Genomic DNA, 24,551 nt, shown 5'->3' on the forward strand with positions numbered 1-24,551 from the left:
TTAGACAGAAAAGAGGAGATGATGGGAGAGGTCATTCTGTATGTTTCTCATACTGGTTAATAATAAAGCACTGTTGGCCAATAGGAAAGGAAGATAGGAGGGACTAGGAGACAAGGAGGAAATAGGAAGTAGGAAGGAGGAGTCAAGATGGAGAGTCTGGAGAAAGCAGTATGCTGCCGGCTCCCGGTAAGAGAAATACATAGATCATCAGAAATGGGTTAATAATTAAGGCAGAGCTAGCCGATAAGAAACAAGTAACAGGGCCAACAGCATTGTATCAAATACAGAGTCTCTGTGCATTATTTGGGGCTGGTGCGGCAGCAGGACAAGACCAGTGGCGGCAGGCAGAAAAACCGTACTTGTTACACCATAGAGAGAGGGGGAGACCCAACCAACACCTACTGGAAGAAGCTATGGGAAGAAGGCAATACAAGAAAACACCTAACAACAGAAAGACAAGCATGACACCACCAGAATCTAGGGAATCTACACCAACTAGAATGGAACACAACAACAAAGCAGAGGAAGCAGAAGGGAACGACTTAAAAATTACCATCATAAGAACGATAGAGACCCTCAAAGAAGATGTGAGAAAATCTCTTAAAGAAATGGAGGAAAAAACAAACAAAAAAGGGAAATAATGAAATAATTCCTTAAGGAAACTACAGAAAACAAAGAAAAAAACAATTAAGCAGGTGAAGGAAACAGTTCAAGACTTGAAAACTGAAATAGAGAAAATAAAGGCAACATAAACCGAAGGAATGCTGGAAATAGAAAAACTGGGCAAAAAATCAGGAACTGCAGACACAAGAATAACCAACAGAATTCAAGAGATGGAAGAGAGAATCCCAGGCGCAGAAGATAAACTAGAAGAAAAAGATTCATCAACCAAAGAAAATCATAAATCCAACAAATCCTTAACACAAAACATCCAGGAAATGTGGGACACAATGAAAAGGCCAAACCTAAGAATAGTAGGCATAGAGGAAGGTGAGGAATCCCAGTTCAAAGATGCCGAAAACATATTCAACAAAATCATCTAGGAAAACTTTCCAAATCTGAAGAAGGACATGCCCATGAAAGTACAAGAAGCATATTCAACCCCAAATAGCTGGACCAAAGAAAAAGACCCCTTGACATGTAATAATCAAAACACCTAGCACACAGAATAAAGAAAGAATATTAAGAGCAGCAAAGGAAAAAGGACAAGTAACATATGAAGGCAGACCTGTTAAAATTATGCCTGACTTCTCCATGGAAAGCCTCAAGGCCAGAAGTTCCTGGATACATGTTCTAAAAGAATTAAGAGAACAAGGTTGCCAGCCTAGGCTACTAGATCCAGCAAAACTCTCAATCACTATAGATGGAGAAAACAAGATATTTAATGTCTAAAGCAGCTTTTCCCAATACGTATCAACAAATCTATTCCTACAGAAATTATTGGAAGGAAAACTCCAACACAAGGAAGGTAACTACACCCACAAAAATGTAGGCAACAGACAATCCCACTACACCATAAACCAAGGGTAAAGCAGAACTAATATATTCACAATACCACTGCCAACAACAAACCTAAATCAAACAAGCATCAACAATGAATGGTCCTTATTCACCCTCAACATTAATGGTCTTAACTCACATATAAAAAGACACAGGCTAACAGAATGGATACGAAGACAGAATCTAACCTTCTGTTGCATACAAGAAACACATAAAAGCTTCAAAGATAGACATTACCTCAGGTAAAATGTTGGGAAATAATTTTTCAATCAAATGAAAATAAAAAGTAAGCAGGCATAGCTATCCTAATATCTAACAAGTTAGACTTCAGACCACAATTATTCAAAAGAATGGAGACGGTCATTTCATATTCATAGCAGGGGAAAGACATCAACACAAAGTCTCAGATCTGAACATCTATGCCCCTAATACAAAGACACCCACATTTGTAAAAGAAACACTACTAAAACTCAAAGCTCATATAAAACCTCACACACTTATAGTGGGAGACTTCAATATACCACACTCAACAATAGACAGGACCACAAATCAGAAACTAAACAAAGAAAGGAGTTAACATAAGTTATGTCTCAACTTGCATTAACATTCCATCCAAAAACAAAAGAATATACCTTCTTCTCTGCTCCACATGGAACCTTCTATAAAACTGACCACTTACTAGGTGGCATAACAAACCTCAACAGATACAAGAGAATAGGAATAGTCCCCTTTATCTTATCAGACCACCATGCTTTAAAATTGGAATTCAACAACAACACAAATTGCAGAAAACCTGCAAACTCATGGAAACTGAACAATTTGCAATTTCACCACACCTGTGTCAAAAAAGAAATAAGGAAAGAAATTAAGGACTTTCAAATATTCAATGAGAATTAGGATACAACATACCCAAACTTATAGGACACATTAAAAGCAGTGCTATGAGGGAAGTTCATTGCAATAATTGCCCATATGAAGAAAACAGAGGATAGTCACATGAGAGAATTAACAGCACAACTTAAAGGCTTAGCACACAAAGAAGCAAACTCACCCCAGAGGAGTAGATGCCAGGAAATAATCATCTTGAGGGTGAAATCAACAAAATAGAAACCAGGAAAACAATACAAAAAAAAAATCAATGCAAGGAAGATTTTTTTTTGTGTGTGAAAATCAACAAGATAGACAAAACTTTATCAAAATTAACGAAAAAGCAGAGCAGAGAGAGAACATGCAAATTAAGAAATCAGAAACGAAAAGGGGAACATAACAACAGACACAGAAGAAATCCTGACAATTTTCATGTCATACTTTGAAAATCTGTATTCCACAAAAATTGAAATTTCAAAGGAAATGGACAAATTTGTGGATAAAAATCACTTACAAAAATTAAACCACGAACAGACAAACAACTTAAATAGACCTATAACCAGGAAAACAATACAAAAAAAAAATCATTGCAACGAAGATTTGGTTTTTTGAGAAAATCAACAAGATAGATAAACCTTTATCAAAATTAACGAAAAAGCAGAGAGAGAACATGCAAATTAAAATAATAAGAAATTAAAAAGGGGAACATATGAATGGACACAGAGGAAATCCAGACAAAATTCAAGTCATACTTTGAAAATCTGTATTCCACAAAACTTGAAAATTCAAAGAAAATTTAAAAATTTCTGGATAACTATCAATTACCAAAATTAAATCAAGAACAGACAAACAAGTTAAATAGACATATAACCTGCAATGAAATAGAAGCAGTCATCAAAAGCCTTCCAACCAAAAAAAATTCCAGGGACAGATGGATTCAATGCAGAATTCCACCAGACATTCAAGGAAGAACTAATACCACTACTCCTCAAACTTTTCCACAAGATAGAAACAGAAGGTTCATTGCCAAACTCTTTTTATGAGGCCACAATTACCTTGGTACACTAGTCTCACAAAGACACAACTAAGAAAGAAAACTACAGACCAATATCACTCATGAACATTGTTGCAAAAATACTCAATAAAATACTGGCAAACCGAATTCAAGAATACATCAGAGAAATCATCCAACATGACCAAGAAGCCTTCATCCCTGAAATGCAGGGATGGTTTATCATATGAAAATATATCAACGTGATCCACTATATAAACAAACTGAAAAAGAAAAGCCATATGATTATCTCCCTAGATGCGGAAAAAGCCTTCGACAAAATTCAACACCCTTTCATGATAAAGGTCTTGGAGAGGTCAGGGATAACAGGAACATACCTAAACATATTAAGAGCAATATACAGCAAACCAAATGTCACCATCAAACTGAATGGAGAGAAACTGAAGCCAATTCCTCTAAAATCAGGAACAAGACAAGGCTGCCATCTCTCTCATATAGCTCTTCAATATCATACTAGAAGTTCTAGCTAATGCTATAAGACAACAAAAGGAGATCAAGGGGATCCAAATTGGAAAGGAAGAAGTCAAACTGTCTCTATTTGCAGATGATATAATAGTTTACATAAGCGACCCAATAAACTCTACCTGGGAAATCCTACAGCTGATAAACACCTTCAGCAAACTAGCACGATACAAGATAAACTAAAAAAAAAAAATCAGTACCCTACTTTTTTCAGACGACAAAGAGACAGAGATAGAAATCAGGAAACATCACCCTTTACAATAGCCACAAGCAACATAAAGTATCTTGGTGTAATGCTTACCAAACAAGTAAAAGACCTATGTAATAATAAGAACTTTGTGGCTCTAAAGAAATAAATTAAAGAAGATGCCAGAAACACATAGAGACAGCTTACTGAACATGGAGGAGGTAATGGGCCACAAGACTGATAGCTGGGAAGCTAGCATGGGACAGACTTAGGCCTCCCTGAATATGGGTCTCAGCCAGAAGGACTGAGCAGTCTAAGGGACCTCAGAGAGTGGAGCCAGGATGTATCCCTGGTGCACAAAAGGACTTTGCAAACATATCACCCATGGAGGGATAACTGCCTTAATCTACAGAAAGGAGAGAAGCCCTAGTCCCTAGTTCAAATGACCTGTCAGACCTACATGGCCCCTACTGGATGACATTCCCCTACATATGGAATTGGGGTGGGGGGTTGGGAGGGTGGTTGGAGTGCATGTGAGAGGGCAGAGAGGGTAAAAGGGAGGTAAGGGGGGAGGGAGGAAGAGAAGGCAGTGAGGGATGTTGGGAGGGACAAAGGGTGGGAGGGAGAGGGAACTGGGATAGACATGTAAAATAATAAATTAAATTAAAAAAATGCTTTGACTCCAAAATTTAAGTTCAAGGATAAGTTACTGGGGAAAAGGATTTCTATTTTTGTTTCCACAGAAAATGAAAAGATGTGGATTCCTTCCACACTAATGTTGTTTGATCATGCCAGACCACCTGAAACAGAATACTAGGTGATCCTACATTCAAAACAGCTGGACAAAGCATCCTTACAGACTACAGCCAGGATTTCTGAATCTTCTTCAAATCCCCCATGACAATGCCCCTTACCAGCAGGAAGTAGTTAGGAAAGAACAACGCCCAAATTCCCAAATATTGTCTATAAATGTTTGTTTTCATTTAAATGGACTTGGTTATATAAAATAAAAAAAATAAGATGTACAAATTTAGATAGCCATCTAGTATTTTAAGTGAAAATTAAATGTAGAATTATTTAAACAAAATTTTATTTTATTCATTATAAATTCTTATAGCTTTGCTATTAGTTATGTTATTTATATAATAACACTTAAATTTTCCTCTGAAACCTGGGTGGCCAAAACGCTGTTACTAAAATCTTCTATGGCCATTACACTGATACTAAGATTTTCTCATAGACATAACTCAAGAAATCAAGCAAAAAATCAAAGGATATATGAAAAATCCCGAAAATTGTGCAGGAAGGAGCAGTTTTGGAAAACAAGAAAAATGAGTTTTGTTGGGGAACTTCACAGAAAAAAAAGTTAGGGATAATTGAATAACATTTTTATATTTTCTTTTCATGTGAAAAATAAACTCTGTATTTTCAATTTCTTGAACTCATTCATATTTAGAGATTGAAGTATTTAAGAAAGTCTCTTCAGTCAGGTAATACTTTTCTACCTAAAGTTTTTCTGAAGTATAAAATTAAATAAAGTTCACTACTTTTCTATTGTATTGTTTTGTCCTGCTTGCGTTTGAATACAGGATCTTATACATGTTGGAAACATACTGAAATACTAAAGTGTACACCTGACTTAACATTTATTTTTAATATATTAGTATGTCCATTAAAATGAACTTCAGCTGAAGGCTAATATAGCCATTGTTTATAAAATGTGATGATTAGAGAGTGAAACACTTTCTTCTTAGATATTTATAATTTAATTGTGCAATTTTGATAACAATTCAAGTTAAGTCTATGAACTTAAATTTGGACTGTTGCTGTTGCTGTTCACACCTTAATTAAAGGAGCTCTCTTGAAACAACAGGCGTCACACAATTTTGGCCCATATCTACTGTCATTGAATTACTTTCTTTATCATATACAAAAAGACTTTGAAACATTACTTGCTACATTTTTAGGAAATGGAAGAAAATAGGCATGGTCTTTTTCCTCATTGAGAATGCACTAGTTCATCACTGGGATCACAAAACTCTTTGACTCTCCACAGGAAGCTTGCTACATCCTGATGACAAAATCACTCTCAGTTCCTACTCAAAAGCCCCTTGCTAGTGACTGCAGCCAGTAATGGATAACATCTAATAATTACAAACTGTCTAAAAGTGTACTCTAAAGAGAAATCAGCACAGGAGCCAACCATGAGAGTGACTTTAATGTCAAAGCTCACATCAGATGCACACAATCATAGAAGTAGGTGATTTCTTCCTGCTCTTGTGAAATTTCTTGATGGCTTTTCAAACACTGTTACTTAAGTTTTGCAATCTGAATGCCTAGAAAATGTACATTGCTAAGTCAAATATTCTGTGTTCTCAGATGGAATGCCTTTCTTACCTTCTTTGTAATACTGTAAGATAGATATCATCTGATAATAAGAGTCAAATGATAAGCACCCATCAAAGAATGTTCACTGACACTTAGAAATTGGAAAGAACCTGAGCAAAATGTGTGAGTCCTAACTGTTTGTTATATCACTATGAAGTAAAGCAAAATCTAAAAATATAAAATTTTAATTGTGAACAAGTAAAACTACTTTTTTAATCATACATGTACACACACATGTGTACTCACTTGCTTATATACATATATAAAAAAAGCTGAAAAACCATAAAATTTACTCAATTTTTGGTCTTTTGTCTTTTTTAAATTTTTGTCTCTTTCTGAATATAACAATATAAAAGGGAGTTAATATTTTAAACAAAGCTCTTCTGTAAATAATTATACTGAGGCAAATTTTGAATAAGAACTATTGAGGAATGCCATTTCTGTTACTGTAAAATACTCATTCAAAAGTCAACTCAAGAAAGAAAGGTTTTATTTGACTTACATTTCTAGATTATACTTCATTATTGTATGGAAATTGGGTTTGGAACTTATCGCACATTTAGTAGAAAAGAGAGGATAAAGCACATGGATTTTTTCTGGCTTCTCTGCAGTCAGCTAGCTTTATATTCTTTTATGCTGTTCAGGACTTCTTAACTAGAGAATGGTATTGATCATATTGGGCTTACTCTTCCTATATTAATTAATAGTCAAAACAGTTTCCGAAAGTTATGGTAAAAGGCCAAAATGATCTAGACAATATCCCATTAACACTCTTCATAAATTCTATAATTTATATCTAGTTGACAATTAAAAGTAAGTGTGCATGCTCATACATGCATATGTATACACATGAAACTAAAAAACTGTTTAATTGCTCATGAACCAGTGGATGGCAACATGCTCATGCACATATAGATAGGCAGAAATAACTTGAATATTTAACTATGTAAAGTTGTTATATTTTTATGCTGCAGAATATTACCAAAAATGTGTTAAGGTGTATTATATTTGTTCTTGCTGCATTTGTTTAATAATGTAAGAATGTATGTCTAATTACATAAAAATATGTTGAATTTGTTTCCCCTTGCCTGCCTAATGCACTTGATTAATCTAGTAAAAAACAGAAAGCTCAATATCTAGACAGAAGAGGGATAATATGTGCTTTGGGGAAGAAAGAATAAATAGGAGGAGGAATTTAGGCTCAGGAGAAAAGAAAGAGAAGGAGGGGAGAAATAGGGAGATTTCTGGGTGTGGGAAGCCACAGTCCCAAGATGGTGCCTGGCTGGATGCCAGGTAGTCTGAACTTATCCGTAAACAAGCCTTATTTGGAAGTGCTTGATGGATCTGATGTGCTTCCTCCTTCTGTGGCCTATCCGTGATCGCCAGGTGGCATGTGCTGATTGGGCATTGAGCACACATTTAAGGGCTTGCTGGGGCTGGGGGAAGGAGAAGCAGGGGAGAAATAGAGGAGAAGCAGAGCAGAAGCTGATGTACAAGGTTCTTGAATAAACTGCTTGAAGAAGAGTCGTGGTCATGTTTCCTTGCTGGTGGAGGTAGACAGGACAAGTGATAGCCTGTCCGGGGATCCTCTCTCCGTGGGTGAGTGGCTCAGAACTTCCTGCTGTCAGGGCAGTCGACTGGTAATTACCAGGTAAGGTGGGACCAAGTTAAGAACCTTGGTAAAGAGGCAATAAGGTCTCTGGTGAGGAACAATAAAGTTCCGGGTGTCGGACAAAGCAGAAGGAAGCAAAAGAAGAGTATATTAGAAATGTTTCTACTGGAGGTTGAGACCGTGACCCCCTGGTATACTGTCTCGGGCAATCTTACTATCAGTTGCTGGGACAAGCTTGGGAGAGATCTAGATTTTGCCTGGGAACAGGAAACTCTAAAAGGAGGGGGTAGGCCTATTTGGGAATTTGTTCGCAGCTGCCTAGAGGATCAAAGATGCTGCAAGGCTGTTGAAAAGGGGCAAGAGGTGTTAGAACAGTTGAAAGAAGAGTGCTCCATGATATCCGAAAAGGAAATTTCAGAGGAGAGTAGCTCAGAATCAGAAGAGGAACTAGAAATGCTGGTAAAGAAAATGGAGAAGTCATCTTTGTAGAAACCACTCCCTCCTCTGTATAATGTAACTTCCTCTCCAGGAGGTTCTGGATGGTGATCATTCTGCCTGGATGTATGGAAGGAAGTGAGATGTGAGTTATGTTATTCAATTTTTTAGGATAATGTGGGACAACGCTATCATGAGCCCATTGAATTTAAAACAATTAAAGCACTTGCTGAGTCAGTCTGCACTTATGGAATAACTGCTACTTTTGTCTCCTTTCAATGGAATACATCATATTTGTTTGAAAGCACAGTAAAGTTGATAGCTCCAGGAAGGAATACGTCTTTTGAACCAACCCCTGTGTGTGTTTGGCCTCCTTTTTTGCTTGTGATTAGCAATAGCACCTTTCTATGTGTGACCTCTGTGTCATATCAAAAGTATTCGGTGGCTGCCAATATGTCTGACCAGTTTTCTCAGTATCTTTTAGGCAATTGGTCCAGGGAATTCGATAAGTTAATGCAGGACCTGAGACTTTCCATCATGCATGTGAATTCCACCCTAGTCAACGTCTCGGTTGCAGAGGGTCTATCTACATGGATCACTCAAGCCATGAACCACCTGAAAGAATGGGTGGGAATTGGTGCCCTGGGAGGGGTGCTTATCCTAGTCAGTCTCATTGCCTTATGGTGTATCTGCAGGATGAGGGTTACACAGTGGAGAAGTAGTGCCATGATTGCACAAGCCTTCGCAGCTCTGGAGACATGGCAATCACCTCAGGATTGGTTAACTGTGTTAAAAGGCTAAGCAGTCATCACGCTCAGGATGCAAGACGAAGTACTGCACTTGAGGCCAGCTTTTAGCAGCTTCATGGAGGGCAAGTCTGATTGCACATGGGTTGGTATCATAATCCCATCTCTGAGAAAAGATACCGGACAGGTGTGGCACCAGCTTGGCTGATAACTGGGCACAGGGCCATTACAATGTCCCTTGTTCATCAGAGATTAGCCATCTACCCTCGCCTGTTGTGTTTAAAACAAAAAAGGGGGAACTGTGGGAAGCCACAGCCCCAAGATGGCGCCTGGCTGGATGCCAGGTAGTCCGAGCTTAGCTGTAAACAAGCCTTATTTGGAAGTGCTTGATGGATCTGATGTAGTTCCTCCTTCTGTGGCCTATCCAGGATCACCAGGTGGCATGAGCTGATTGGGCAGTGAGCACACATTTAAGGGCTTGCTGGGGCTGGGGGAAGGAGAAGCAGGGGAGAAGCAGAAGAGAAGCAGAGCGGAAGCTGATGTACAAGGTTCCTGAATAAACTGCTTGAAGAAGAGTCGTGGTCATGTTTCCTTGCTGGTCCAGGTAGACAGGTCGAGCACCTGGGGCCAAAAGCCAGGAAGCTGCTAGACAGACAGACATACATCAGAAAAGAGCAGGATATTGAGATATACAGAGAAGAGAGCATAGAAAGACAGAGGAAGTAGAACAAGAAAGGAAGAAAGAAAGAAAGAGGAAGGAAGGAAAAATGGATGGATGAAAGGAAGGAATGATAAAAAGCACCAAGGCAAACGTAGATGAAAAGAAGTAAGTTAATTTAACTTATCAGAGCTGGCCAGAAATGAGACTATGCTAGGCCAAGCATTCAAAACTAATAATAGGTCTCCTTGTAATGATTTCTGAGCTGCTTGATGGCCTAAAAGAAAAAGGTGTGTAGAATGGGTTATCTTTTAAAAGTGATGTGCTGTTAAGTTTCAAATATAAATTGTGGTTTCCATCTTGTTCAGTCCAATTAGAACGCCTTTGGTGAATACCAAGTTATACATGACACTACTACACCCTATTTTGATTGTGCCAGTGATAGTGATGTCATGGTTATTGTGGGAGATTCTACAATCACTAATTTTCTAAACCAGAATAGTTCCACAATAACAATGTATAAACATTTTTCATTATACCTACAGGTAAGCAGAATCTTCAACCATCAAGGAAACTTCCCTTTGCAAAAAAATGATGAGTGCTACAGAAAATTACTAGCAATTAAAATTCAGTTTTGTAGCCCCTTCCAAATGGATACATCTACAAATATCTTTGGCACTTAGGGCTCTGGAAACATTGCAGATGAATGTCTAACAATATTGTGAGATTCAGAGAATCAGGGAATTTGTCCTGAGATTGTGTCTCCTAGTAACATCAGAATATAGACTCAAAAATATCTCACCAACATATCAACCCAATTGTGATCTGAATAAAGGTGACAACAATGAAAATGACAAACTGGGTAGGGAAAAATACAGAAGGCATCAACCCTCGACAAAGTATTACAGATACCCGAGTAAAGCTTAAAGCATGAAATGTGGTGCTTTTTAAGAAAGAACACACTCCAGTGCTAAATGGTAAACCTTGAAAACATATATATAAGTAACATTATACAGTCTGAGCTGACTATATTTAGGAATATGTATTTTACAGATAAACATATTGTAGTATCCCAAGTTTGGGGCATCATGTGTAGTAACCCCATAATTGGGGGGTATCACCTGTCAGGTCCAGGGAACCTGAGAGAAGGAATATGGATTGAGGAAAGAAACATACAAGAGAATGTAGTGGCATCTTGCCTGTGAACCTGTAATAGTGGCCACATGATTTCAGAGTGGCTGACTGTTAGGAACTAGCAGCCAGCTGACCCCCGCCCGAACGATGGGTGGGATGCTCATGGCCATGTCATCGCTACGTCAGCTTTACCTGGCGGCCAGAGGACTCAGTTACACATGTGCAAGCCTCTTTTAAAGCAAGCGTGCCAAGTGCTTCTCTCTCTGCTTCTTTGCTCTCTCTTTGCTCTCTCTCTGTTCTCTCTCTCTCTCTCTCTCCTGCTTTCGGTTGGCCACCAGCTACCCCCTCTTCCTCTCCCCTCTCTCAATAAACTCCACGTGGGTGTTGAGTCTCGTGTTTGTGTTTCTTAGGCATTAGCTGCAGCAAAAGAACAACACTGACAGTAGTGAAAAGAGAAAAAAAACATGAGACATGGTTTCGCTCTTTTGGTCTCTCTCTCTCTAGGGTGGCAAATCAGGTGGGAGGGGTAGAGAAATGCTGTGGTAGTTCTTTATTATTAACTGTGTAAGTGTTCCCCCAAACTCCCATTTATCATTTATCTTGGGTATAGGAATTCATTATCAGCCACCTTCAAGAGACAAGTGATAGAGTTGGGAGGGTACCTGGTGAATACCAGGATCAGCCACAAGTTTATTATTCAAAGCTGTAATATACCCCAATTAATAAGGGGGATAGCAATAGACTTCCTTATCAAAATACAAAGAGCAAGCAGGTATAATTGTCTAGTCAATACTGAAAACATCAAGTAACCATATGCTAAACCAATTATATTATGGTCAATTTAAGACATTCATTAGTTACACATTAGGCCAAATATTCTGTTGTCAATGCAAGATACACAATAGCCACCCCTTAAGTCAAACATTTTTTGTTTAACATTGACAATAATAATTGATTTGAACTCTCTAACCTTAAGTGAAGATGGAATGTAACCAATTCTACCAGCCCAGACCACATATGTGAATGCAATATAAATGAACAAAAGACAAAGAATTTTAAGAAGAGCAGGGTAGGGTATTTGGGATGTTTTGGGGGAAAAAAAAAGGGAGAAATGTAATTATATTGTATTTCCAAAATATGATTTGGAAGCAAGATTCCATACCAGAGCTTATGACATCTCCATCCATGGCCATTTGAATGTGACTATAATATTAGTTATGAATTCCTTCCTGTGGAATAGTCAGTCTTCAAATCTAATCAGAAAGTGGTTAGTTGTGTCTGGGAATTTTGTGTAAGAACTCTTTCCTAGTACCCATCAGGACCAATGAGAGGAAAAAAATACAGTTGGTCATGCACAAACTCTCCCTAACAAAGTAAAAGCTAAAACAAGAATTCTGAACTCAGAAAAATTATTAAAACAATAGTATGTTTTATTCCCTTCCTTTATTTCCTCAAATTACTAGACAATATTCTTACTTCTATGTTTGCTTTAAATTTTTTTTTTCCAAATATAGGTGATAACAGGTTAATTAATATGAGAAGGGAACAATAATTTCAGAAGAATTCAGTGTTTTACAAATGTAAATGAAATCTATTATGTCACCAACATTGTAATTGACAGAACATAAAGATAAAAGTAGAAAAAGTAAGATATGATACATTTACCAAGCCGAAATAACAATATTGCATAATACACAGAAAAGAAACTATAATTATTTGTCCTAATGAATCATAATGAGAATGAGTGTTGTCATTGTAGATACTACTTTATGACAAAATGAAAGAACTACAAAAATCTGTCCTTCCTCCAGGGGAAAATAGTACAGCACAATTAGAAAGAATGTTAATTGCACATGAAACAATTAATTCAAAAGATGCAAACGTTTCATTGCTATGGATAGATAAACAAAGTGATATTATAAAGATATCTAAGAGGTGACTAGGTTAGTTTGTGTAAAAATTTTGTGATATTATGCTTCTGAATAAAATGATACAGTGTGTGAGCTTTCTTATGTCTTCATAATTATACAGGGCATCAAAATTAGTGCTATATTTTTTCAATTGATAACTCTAAGTTTATCATAAATTATTTAATCTGCTTACCTATATGAGACATACAGAAACATGCTAAAGATTCAGTAAATAAGATTCTTCAGTTTCACAATTTTGTATATTACAGACTTTTAGATACATAAAAATATTTAGCTGGTATCTATGAAGAAAATTTAATATTATCATGTTTACTTAACAATGAATTTATATCTAAAATGCTTATGCAAGTAAGGTATCCTCTTAGATAAAAGGAGAAAGGAATTTTCAAATTTGAGCTCACAAATTATTATATGTTAAAATTTGTTAGCTCAAATATGAATTATTTTCTGATCTGGATGTAGATCCTTGAATTGAGACCCTCTAAACATTTCATTTTCATCTTTGTTAACATAGGAATAATTTCTAATATGGATTACCTTATCCAGATATAATTAAAATTTAAAAGAAAATACATCTTTTAGCATTTTGGAATGCACAATCATCAAAATCAGATATGAATTATGTTCACATTCTTTTTTGTAAGGCTTATGAAATTTTTGTCCTGTATTAAGATTTTATATGAGGGAGGAATTTTCATATTAAATAAAAGTGAAAAATGCAAATAAATGAAAAAGCACAAGAGAAGAAATTTTAAGAATTTCTGCTCTGGTTCAGTAACTACCCTCATTTTTATGGATAAAGCAAATGGTGTTTATTGAAGTTAAGTGACTCCAAATCACAGGGCTAGTTTAATTTCAGAAAGAAAATTAAAATTCACAGGCCATACATTTTTCCATTAGCCCACAGTGCTGCTAAGATTAAAGAGTTCTAAGGGAAAATATTCTTAAACAAATTTAATTAATTTAATACAAGAACATTTATTTCTTTGAAGTATAATTAGATTTTCAAAATCTTTATTATATAAATGGCAATATTTCTGATAAATCTTATAAAAATATTAAATGTTATATAAAATATATGTATTACTACAATAAAGAGTATGACTAAAATGTTTTCATTTGTCCTAGAGAATATTTATCAGATGACTGAAAGACTCTTTTTTGGAGGAGGGAGGAAGGAAATGAGGGAGCCTGACGATTGAGTCAGGGAAAGAATAGAGAAGAGCAAGGAAAGAGATAACATAATAAATGAAGCCATTATAGATATAAAAAGAATCTGGCACTAGGGAAATTTCCTGGGACCTACAAGGAAGACCCCAACTAACAATCTAAGCAATAGTGGAGAGGCTACCTTAAATGTTCTTCCCCAATAATGACATTGATGACTACTTTATGTCCCATCCTAGAACTTTCATCCAGTAGCTGATGGAAGAAGAAGTGGACACTCACAACTAAACACTGAGATGAACTCCTTAAATCCAGTTGCAGAGAAGGAGGACTGATTAGCAAAGGGGTCAAGACCAGGCTGGAGAAACCCACAGAAACAGCTGACCTGACCAGAGGGGAGCTCCTGGACTCCAGTCTGATAGTTGGGAAACCAGCATAGGACCTAACCAGATACCCTGTACTTGGGTGTTAATTGGGTGAACTGGGCAGTATATGGGGCCTCTGGTAGTGTATCAGTATTTATCCCTATTATAGGAATGGGCTTTGGGAGCATATTCCACAAAGAGGGATATTCCCTCAGCCTAGACACATGGGGGAGGGCCTGGGCACTGATCCAAAAGATATGACAGATACACAGAGTATTTTTCACTCCAAATCATGAAGAGATATACACCCATGCAACCACACAGGCACAATCAAACACTTTTTGGAAGTATATATGACAATATAAACTACTGAAGAATGAATTCCAGAAAGACCAACATAAATTGATCTGATCTTAGAACCAAAAACATGGGTTTTAGTGAGGATCTTGAGCATTGGCAAGAGATTTATGTTGACAATTATTTTTTAGCTTCTCATTTTGAAATTTGATGTACATTTACACCACCAGCCATCTTAGATATTATTATAGCTCAAGTACTGATGAGTAACACATAATGCAATGCATCAAACTAAATAGCAAACCCTCGATTTTTGCCCCAAATAAAGTTTTAGTCATTTACAATAAAACGGTTTGCAACTATAAGTACACAACCTTATCATTCTTCTTATTTAACTTGAAAACATAGTCTCCTTTCAATTTTTTTTGAATTTTTTGTTTAATTTCACATATTGATCCCAGTTCCCTCTCCCTCCCTATTTCCCTCTCTCCCACACAACAATCCCCCTCCAACATCCTCCCATCCCATCTCTCTGACTCTGCATGTAGGGTGATGCCTTCCAGGAGGGGTCAACTAAACCTATAAAGTAATTTGGAGTAAGGAATAGGCCTTCTCTTATGTCTTTAGTTTAAGCCCTCCATGGGGAATGTGCTCCCAAAGTCCTTTTGAGCACACGGGATACATCCTGGTTCCACTGTGTGAGGTCGCTTAGACTGCCCAGGACTTCCAACTAAGGCCCATGCTCAGGTATTGTGAGACAGTCCAATGCTGGATTCTCAGGTATCAGTAAGGGGGCACATTAGCTTCTCCTTGTTCTAGTCAGCTGTCACTATGCATTTCTGTAGACTGGTCCTTCCCTCCCTCTCTGCATCTAGATTCCAGTTTGGCTCAGTGTTTAGTTGTGGTTGTCTGCTTCTGTTTCCATGAGCTATTATGTGAGGTCTGTAAGTTAGTCATCAATCTCATTATCAGGGAAGGGCATTTATTGTAGCCTTTCTACTGTTGCTCAAATTGTTAGTTGGGGTCAGTCTTGTAGGTCTCTGGACATTTCTGTAGATTCTGTATTTTTCTTCAAACCTATAATGCTTCCCTCTTTTATGTTCTCTCACTCTTTGTCTTTTCTCATCTATTCATCCCCTGACTCAATCTTCCTAGTCCCACATGCTTTCTTCTCCTCCCCTACTCTTACTCCTGGCTCCTTCTCCAATCATTGTCCTCCCTACTCCCAATATGCTCAGGAAATCTTTTCCCTTTCCCTCTGTAAGGGAGCTTATATGAATCTCTTAGAACCCTCCTTGTATCCTAGTTTCTCTGACTATGTGAATAATAGGCTAATGATCTTTTGTTCTGTGTCTAAAATCCATACATGAGTGAGTATATATCATGTTCCTATTTTTGTGACTGGGTTACCACCAGAACCCAAGGGTAAAGCAAGACAAATATATTTACAATATCACCGACAACAACAAATCTAAAACAAACAAGCATCAACAATCAATGATCCTTATTTTCCCTCAACATTGATGGCCTAAGCTCGGCTATAAAAAGACACAGGATAACAGAATGGATATGAAGACAGAATCCATCATTCTGCTGCATACAAGAAACACATCTAAGCTTCAAAGACAGACATTACCTCAGGGTAAAGGGTTGGGAAAAGATCTTCCAATCAAATGGACCCAAGAAGCAAGCAGGTATGGCTATCTTAATATCTAAAAAGTTAGAATTCAAACCAAAATCGATCAAAAGCGATGAAGACAGTCATTTCATATTCATCACGGGAGAAATTCATAAGCACAAAGTCTCAATTCTGAACATCTATGCCCCAAATACAAAGGCACACACATTTGAAAAAATTAAAAAATGCTACTAAAACTCAAAGCTCACATAACACCTCACACACTCATAGTGGGAAACTACAACACACTATGCTACTTCTAGACAGGACCGCCAGTCAGAAAGTTAACAAACCCACAAAATAACTAACAGAATTTATGTCTCAATTGGGTTTAACAGACATCTATAGAACATTCCATCCAAACACAGAAGAATATACCTTCTTCTCTGCTCCACATGGACCCTTCTCTAAGTTCAACCATATACTAGCCACATAACAACCACCAACAGATACAAAAAAAGGGGAATAGTTCCCTGTATATTTTCAGACCACCATGCTTTAAAATTGGAATTCAAAAACACCACAATTCACAACAAAACCTACAAACTCATGAAAACTGAATTATGTGCAATTGCATCAAACCTTGGTCAAAGAAGAAATAAAGAAAAAAAATAAGGACTTCCTAAAATTCAATGAGAATGAGCACACAACATATCTGGACATATGGGACTTCTTAAAACAGTACTATGAGGGAAAGTCATTGCACTAAGTGCCCATACGAAGAAAATGGAGGATAGTAACATTAGAGACTTAACACACAACTCAAAGCCTTACAACAAAAAAAATCAAACTCACCCTGGAAGAGTAGATGCCAGGAAATAATCTAAATGAGGGCTTAAATCAATAAATAAAGTAGAAACAAGGAAAACAACATAAAAAATTCAATGCAACAAAGAGTTGGTTTTTGAGAAAACCAACAAGACAGACAATCTTTTCCCAAACTAACCAACATGCAGAGAGAGAATATGCAAATTAACAAAATCAGAAACAAAAATGGGGAAATAATTACAGACACTGAGGAATCCCAGACAATTTTCAGGTCATACTTTGAAAGTCTATACTCCACAAAATTTGAAATTCAAAGGAAATGGAAAAATTTCTGGATAAATATTGCTTACCAAAAATAAATGAAGAACAGATAAACAACTTAAATAGACGCATAACCCCTAATGAAATAGAAGCAGTCATCAAAAACTCCCAACAAAAAAAGCCAAAGGCCAGACGCCTTGGGTGCAGAAGTCTACCAGAAATTCAAGGGAGAGCTCATACCAATACTCATCAAGTTGCTCCACACAATAGAAATAGAAGGTTCATTACCAAACTCTATTTATGAGCACACAATCACCTTGGTACCTAAGCCTCAGAAAGACACAACTAAGAAAGAAAAGTGCAGACCAATATCCTTCATGTACAATGATGCAAAAATATTCAACAAAACACTAGCAAACTGAATCCAAGGATATATTATAGAAATCATCCACCATGACCAAGTCTGCTTCATCCCTGGGTTGCAGGGATGATTCAACATGCAGAAATCTATCAATGTAATCCACCATATAAACAAAATGAAAAAGAAAAACCATATCATCTCACTAGATGCTGAAAAATTCTTTGACAAAATTCAATACCCTTTTATGATAATGATCCTGGAGAGTTCAGGCATAACAGGAACATACCTAACAAAATAAAAGTAATATACAATATATACCAAAAGCCACATTAAACTGAATGGAGATAAGCTTAAGGCAATTCCTCTAAAATCAGGAACAAGACAAGGCTGCCCTCTCTCTCCATATGTCTTCAATATTGTACTTGAAGTTATAGCTAAAGCAATAAGACAACAAAAGGAAATTATGGGGACTGAAATTGGAAAGGAAGAAATCAAACATTCATTATTTGCAGATGATATGATAGTTTATATAAGCGACCCAAAATACTCTACCAGTGAACTCCTACAGCTGATAAACACCTTCTGCAAACTAGCAGGGTACAAGATAAAAAAGTCAGTAGCCCTACTATATACAGAAGAAAAAGGGGCTGAGAAAGCAATCAGAGAAACATCACCCTTACAATAGCCACAAACAACATAAAAGTAATTTGGGGTAATACTTACAAATAAAGCAAAAGACTTATATAATAGGAACTTTGTGCCTTTTAAGAAAGAAATTAAAGGAGATACCATAAAATAGAAATATCCCCCATGTTCTTGGATAGGTAGCATAAACAGTAAAAATGGCCAAAAGCAATCTACAGATACCATGCCATCCCCATTAAAATCCAAGAATAATTATTCACTGATCTTGAAAGAATAACAATCAACTAACTATGTATGGCAAAACAAAAGACCCAAGATAGCAAAACCAGCCCTGTATAATAAAGCAACTTCAGGAGACATCACCATCCCTGACTTTGATCTGTATTACAGAGGTATTGCCCTGAAAAAAGCCTATAGACCAATGGAATTGAATAGAAAACCCTGACATTAACCCACACACCTATGAACAGCTGCAAGTATACAGTAGGAGAAGGAAAGCATCTTCAACAAATGGAGCTGGCACAACTGGATGATGGTGTATGGAAGACTGCAGATAGACCCATGTCTATCGCCATGCACAAAACTCAAATCCAAATGGATCAAAGTAGTCAACATAAATCCAGCCACACTGAACCTCTTAGAAGAGAAAGTTGGAGGTTCCCTAGAACAAATTGGTACAGGAGACTGCTACCTGAACATAACTCCAGGAACACAGACACTGAAATTGACAATTAATGGATGGGATCTCCTCAAACTGAGTAGCTTCTGTAAGGCAAAGGACACTGTGGACAAGACCAAACTGCAGGCCACAACCCAGGAAAAGATCTTCACCAATTCTCCATCTGACAGAGGGCTTGATCTCGAAAATAAACAAGAACTCAAGGAAATATTCAACAAAATACCAAATAACCCTATTAAAAAATTAAGTACAGAACTGAAGAGAGGATTCTTAATAGAGGAAATCAAAAAGCTGAAAGAATTTGAAGAAAATGCTCAGCATCCTTAGCTATCAGGGAAATTCAAATCAAATCAAATCTGAGATACCATCTTCCTCCTGCCAGAATAGGTAACATTAAAAACACCAATGACAACTTATGCTGGAGAGGATGTGGAGAAAAGGGAACACTCCTCCACTGCTGATGGGTGCGCAAATTTGTACAGTCATTTTGGAGATCAGTATGGTGGTTCCTCAGGAAAATGGGAATTAGTTTACCACAGGACCCTGAAATCCCCCTCTTAGGCATGTAACCAAATGATCCACATCCATGCAACAAAGTCATGTGTTCAACTGTGGTCATAGCAGCATTATTTGTAATAGCGAAAACCTGGAAGCAATGTAGGTGCCCCTCAACTGAAGAATGGATAAAGAAGATGTGGCACATTTACACAATGGAATACTACTCTTCAGGAAAAAAAAATGTAATCTTGAAATTCTCCTTTCAATTCCAGACTGAATTCTGCCATACCTTCATTGAACCTAGAACCCATTGCAGAAGGAAACAACTCCTTCAATTTGTCCTTGGGACTACTATATAGCATGTTGTTTTTTTAGTCTTCCAATGATCTCACAGGCATATGACCCTTTCCTTTCATGAGGCTATGGCACTCTTGAATCACTAGTGTATGGAATGTTTCATTTGAGAATGTGTAGGAAACTGCCACACAATACATGTGCATGTACACAGTTTGTATGCAAATATATTTAGTAAATAAATATAAACACTGTTTTAAATTAAACAGAAAGTAAATTCTGATGCATAGATATTGAATTTCATAAATAGTCAGAAACTGTGAGAAGATACTGTGTTTTTAGCTAGTGTTGTTATATGAAATACTAATTAAAAAGTAATGGAATAAGTTTTAGATTCTTCTGCTTTCTGAGTGTATATGTTTATTTAGCTTAGGCCTGTGAGAATTCAACTTGAATTTACCAGTCATCACGTTATACCATATTGTATATTCAAAATGTCCAATATCTTATTTTGTTTTGTCCTGAACTCTGTCAATTCGAACTCACTGACAGTTGGAGCTTTGTTCATAGGTAGATTCATACTTTTACTTAATAAAAGATAAAACTTTTGGGTAAGAAAAGTTTTCAAATTCTGTCTCATAATCAAAATCACAGTAGAGTCTTTACAAACTCTCCAGTACATTAGGTTGCCCCAAATGAAGTTTTCCAGGATGAATATAGAGATTCAAATCTACTATTTATCACAAAATATTATGAAAATATAAACCACATTGAATAATTGTGGGAATAAATAGTCAGCAGCTCATTATCTAAATGAATATCAACTGTAAAATCTTCTTGTGTAAATGTAAAAGGCCTAATTTAAAAAGATCTGAAAAGTATCAGAAATCCAACGTGGCAATAATTGAGGTGGTATATTATTTATATTCATGTTTATTGAACACAACAGAATCAAAGTGAATGGTATTTGTCAGAGATGTATTTCACACCTGTGTATATACTAACAGTACTCTCAGTGGTTTGATAGAAATGACAGGCTTGCTAGCTTCTTTCTGCATAAAATTATGTTGTTTAATTGAGAGATAAATGTTGTATTGTTTAGGTTGTGAGAACATCCTTTTTCCTTTATATGTAGCTTCTCCTCTCTGGTCGATATTCAAATAGTAATTCTGCAAACAGGTTTTAAATAACATAGCCAGAGTTTGATGAACATTGTTACTAAAGAGTCAAATTCCTTGAAACTTAAAACATACTTGGCTATGGCGGGAACTCTGATGTATACAATTACTAAAGTTTTGTTTGTTGGATGACATTTCAATTATTAGCAGACAAACCTTCAAAGTTTTTGACATTCTTTGTTCAAATAATTTGTTACTGGTGGTGCACATAATTTTGCAATTTACTATATTTTGTTAAAAATTTGCTATTCACAGTTTTTCATACAGAACTTGGCATATCAGAACATGAACAATTAGGTTATAATATTTTAAATGTTTTACCTGCTACATCATAAACCATTGACATAAATCATATCAATAATAGTAATAGATCAGCATGATAAAACTGTGGACTGATTACCTTATTATGGAGCATTTGGTTTCCCATGCTTATTTCTTTGCATTTTGGTGTTCATCAAGTGAAGTATATAGTGAGATACTCACTTAGTCCCCATCTGTGGCATAGACCACACCCACTGGGGATGGGGACAGGGGCAAACTTTACCTGGGTGAACTAAATCTAAGGAAGGGATCCCAGAGCTCTCTTGCTTGCAGCTCAGGGACAGGAGAACATTTGGAGGCATCCTTGGGACCAGGAACCTGCTGGCGTTCATTTGTCAATGTTGTAAGTTATTTCTCCCTGAATAAATATCTATTTGGCCTATTTGTAGAAGTAGAAAAAATTTCCATTGTTATTTTTTCAATGTAAGTTTTACATAGTGGGATGGCTTTATTTCCATCTTTGCCAGCCACAGTATGTGAAATCACGCCCCATATAATTTCAGGTTTTTAAAGGCAATTAGAGGCTGTAAAAAGATTAATCATCCTTGAATACTAATGGAAATTTTTGAGGTGGAAATTTATGTTCTTATGACTCACAAAATTCCAAATTCATCTGAGTATGCCTTATCAAAGAAACACATGAATAAAAAAAAAACATAAAACTAAGGCATATACCTATTAAGATATGGAAAAGTTTAGTGGGAAATTTAAAATTATTAATGGTGGAAGTCTGTGTAAATGTCGTGAATTAAAAGTAATTCAGTCTCATAACAAAAGCGATTCTCATTGAGGGGTGTTTCAATTAAACTTCCACATGCTGTGATATGATAACTAGATATTCCAATGGCCCACTTGCTTTTGAAACCATTGTTGCGTATACTGCATTATATAATTGGATCCTTAACCTCAACCAAGAATATAGGCAGACCTCAGAGCAACTAGGCTCATTTTAGAAAAGGTAGTAATGCAAATTCAGTCTCAATATGGCTGATGGTAAAAGATAGAATGAGGCCTGTATGGAGTCCAATCATACTGCAATTCTTGCCCATTTTTGAATCAATAAAAGGCTTAATATTGTCTCTGTGCTATCAACTGTAGAAAATAATTATCAAGTGATTATTATACTAATTCTTAATAACTAATATCACATCAGATTACAGAATGAGGATTACAAACAGATTTTTTTCTCTGTGAGATGTTTTAGAAGTCCTTCTTTGGAGCAGTGTGAAGAAGCAGCGAGAACCACACCCGGCTGGACCAAACCCGCACACTGCTGCAGCCCCAAGTTCTGCACCGCCGTCCCCCACTGCTGCCATGCCCAAAAGAAAGGCTGAAGCAGATACTAAAGGAGATAAAGCCAAGGTGAAGGACGAGCCACAGAGAAGATCAGCGAGGTTGTCTGCTAAACCTGCTCCTCCAAAGCCAGAGCCCAAGCCTAAAAAGGTCCCTGCAAAGAAGGGAGAGAAGGTACCCAATGTGGAAGAAAGGGAAAGTGATGCTGGCAAGGATGCAAATAATCCTGCAGAAAATGGAGACGCCAAAACAGACCAGGCACAGAAAGCTGAAGGTGCTGGAGATGCCAAGTGAGATATGTGCATTTTGATAACTGGTGACTGTACAGTTTGAAATACTATTTTTTATCAAGTTGTATAAAAATGCAGAATCTTGTTTGACTTTTGTTTTTTAAGCTATGTTGTTAGCACACAGAACACTTCATTGTTTTGGTGGGAGGGAGGAATATGTGTCACTAGCAAAATGTCTCCCAAGAAGGATTGATGATGGTTGATGAAAGCTTCGCTCCTTGACAATTTAAAGGTCTCCTCTTGGCTCAGGAGAGACGTCCTGTTGTTGACATATGTGGCCACCATGGCAAAGAATATCTTTTGTGGGAGAGCTAAATTCATTTTTTATATCCTCTTCCCCCTGTACCATCAACATAGACTTAACTCCCTTAAAACCAGACACCTGTTGGAACCTGACCCCCTAAAATTGGTTTTGCTGGTCTATTGGGCAATCTGGACTTTGCAGTGATAATTATCCTCAAGGGAGCATCGGTTCCTTTTATAGACAAGATTGTGGATCTTCAGAATGATAATTCTGCTGTTTTCATTTTGTTTTTCTGAAAGTCAGGGTCGGCTTGTGAAAAGTTGTTAAACAACATCCTTAACGTGAAATGTCAACCCTCACTCTAAGCTCTTCCCCTTTTCAAAGCATTGAATGAAGACTTCACTGGGTTTTACCGTGGCTTTCTGATTTTGGTAGTCTATACAAAAAGGGAGTTTGGAAGTTCTTGTAAACTGTTTATGATTGTCTGCCCATGTCCTTCCTGAAATACCATGATTGTTTATGGAAAGTAACTTTAGTAAAGCTAGATAAGGTTTGGCTTGGGAAAAAAAAATAAGAAGTCCTTCCTTGAGCTTGGTCTTTTAGCTTTGCTCCACTTTGTCAGGTAAAAGATTAAGAAGTCTCATGTACAAATAGTAACAACTTAAAATGGTACCAAGATGGACCGTATAAGGAAAATTTGGGCTATATTTTACCTTACTCATTGCAGAGCCTCTGGTCAATTAGCCCTTGTCTGAATACCATTAGGAAAGATTTAGAATTCATGGAATATATTCACCAGCTCTAGCCAAATAGATATTTCCAATAAATCTATATCTTTGATAATGGCATTTTCATTTGTCATTAGTATAAGCAAAGAGAGATGAAAAGTGCTAGTGAATACATGAAAAAGATATGACAAGTTTGCATTGGGCATCCAAATGAAAGCATAAACACTGATGGCAACTTGTATGAAAGAGGAACATGTCCAGAATGAACATGGCCTCTTTTCATCAAGCTGTGTCAAATATGATGTTGTTGTTACCATGAATTTTATGTAGTTTCAATTTCTTCCTAAAAGTTTTTTTCCAAAGTACTCAGTGCCTTGCCATATATATAAGGAATGGAAACATAATTGTGAAATCTAAAGAAACTTTTAGGGAGAAAGTAACTGAGAAAAAAGGAAGCCATTACTTTCCATAATTTGGTGTCAAGAATACAAC

At 36.7% G+C, this 24,551-nt stretch overlaps 1 protein-coding gene across 1 annotated transcript; it reads left to right on the top strand.

Annotated features, from left to right (window-relative positions):
• Positions 1 to 22,818: 22,818 nt before the first annotated feature.
• LOC127218495 (non-histone chromosomal protein HMG-17-like) lies at positions 22,819 to 23,095 on the top strand. Its single transcript, XM_051179533.1, has one exon. The coding sequence runs from the start codon at positions 22,819 to 22,821 to the stop codon at positions 23,089 to 23,091; it is 273 nt and encodes a 90-aa protein (XP_051035490.1). The 3' UTR covers positions 23,092 to 23,095.
• Positions 23,096 to 24,551: the final 1,456 nt, after the last annotated feature.

Source organism: Phodopus roborovskii, unplaced genomic scaffold (assembly GCF_943737965.1).
Source record: "Phodopus roborovskii unplaced genomic scaffold, PHOROB, whole genome shotgun sequence".
NCBI lineage: Eukaryota > Metazoa > Chordata > Mammalia > Rodentia > Cricetidae > Phodopus > Phodopus roborovskii.

Excerpts from the sequence above, each read along its gene's own strand:
- LOC127218495 (XM_051179533.1), top strand. The coding sequence starts at position 22,819 with ATGCCCAAAAGAAAGGCTGAAGCAGATACTAAAGGAGATAAAGCCAAG.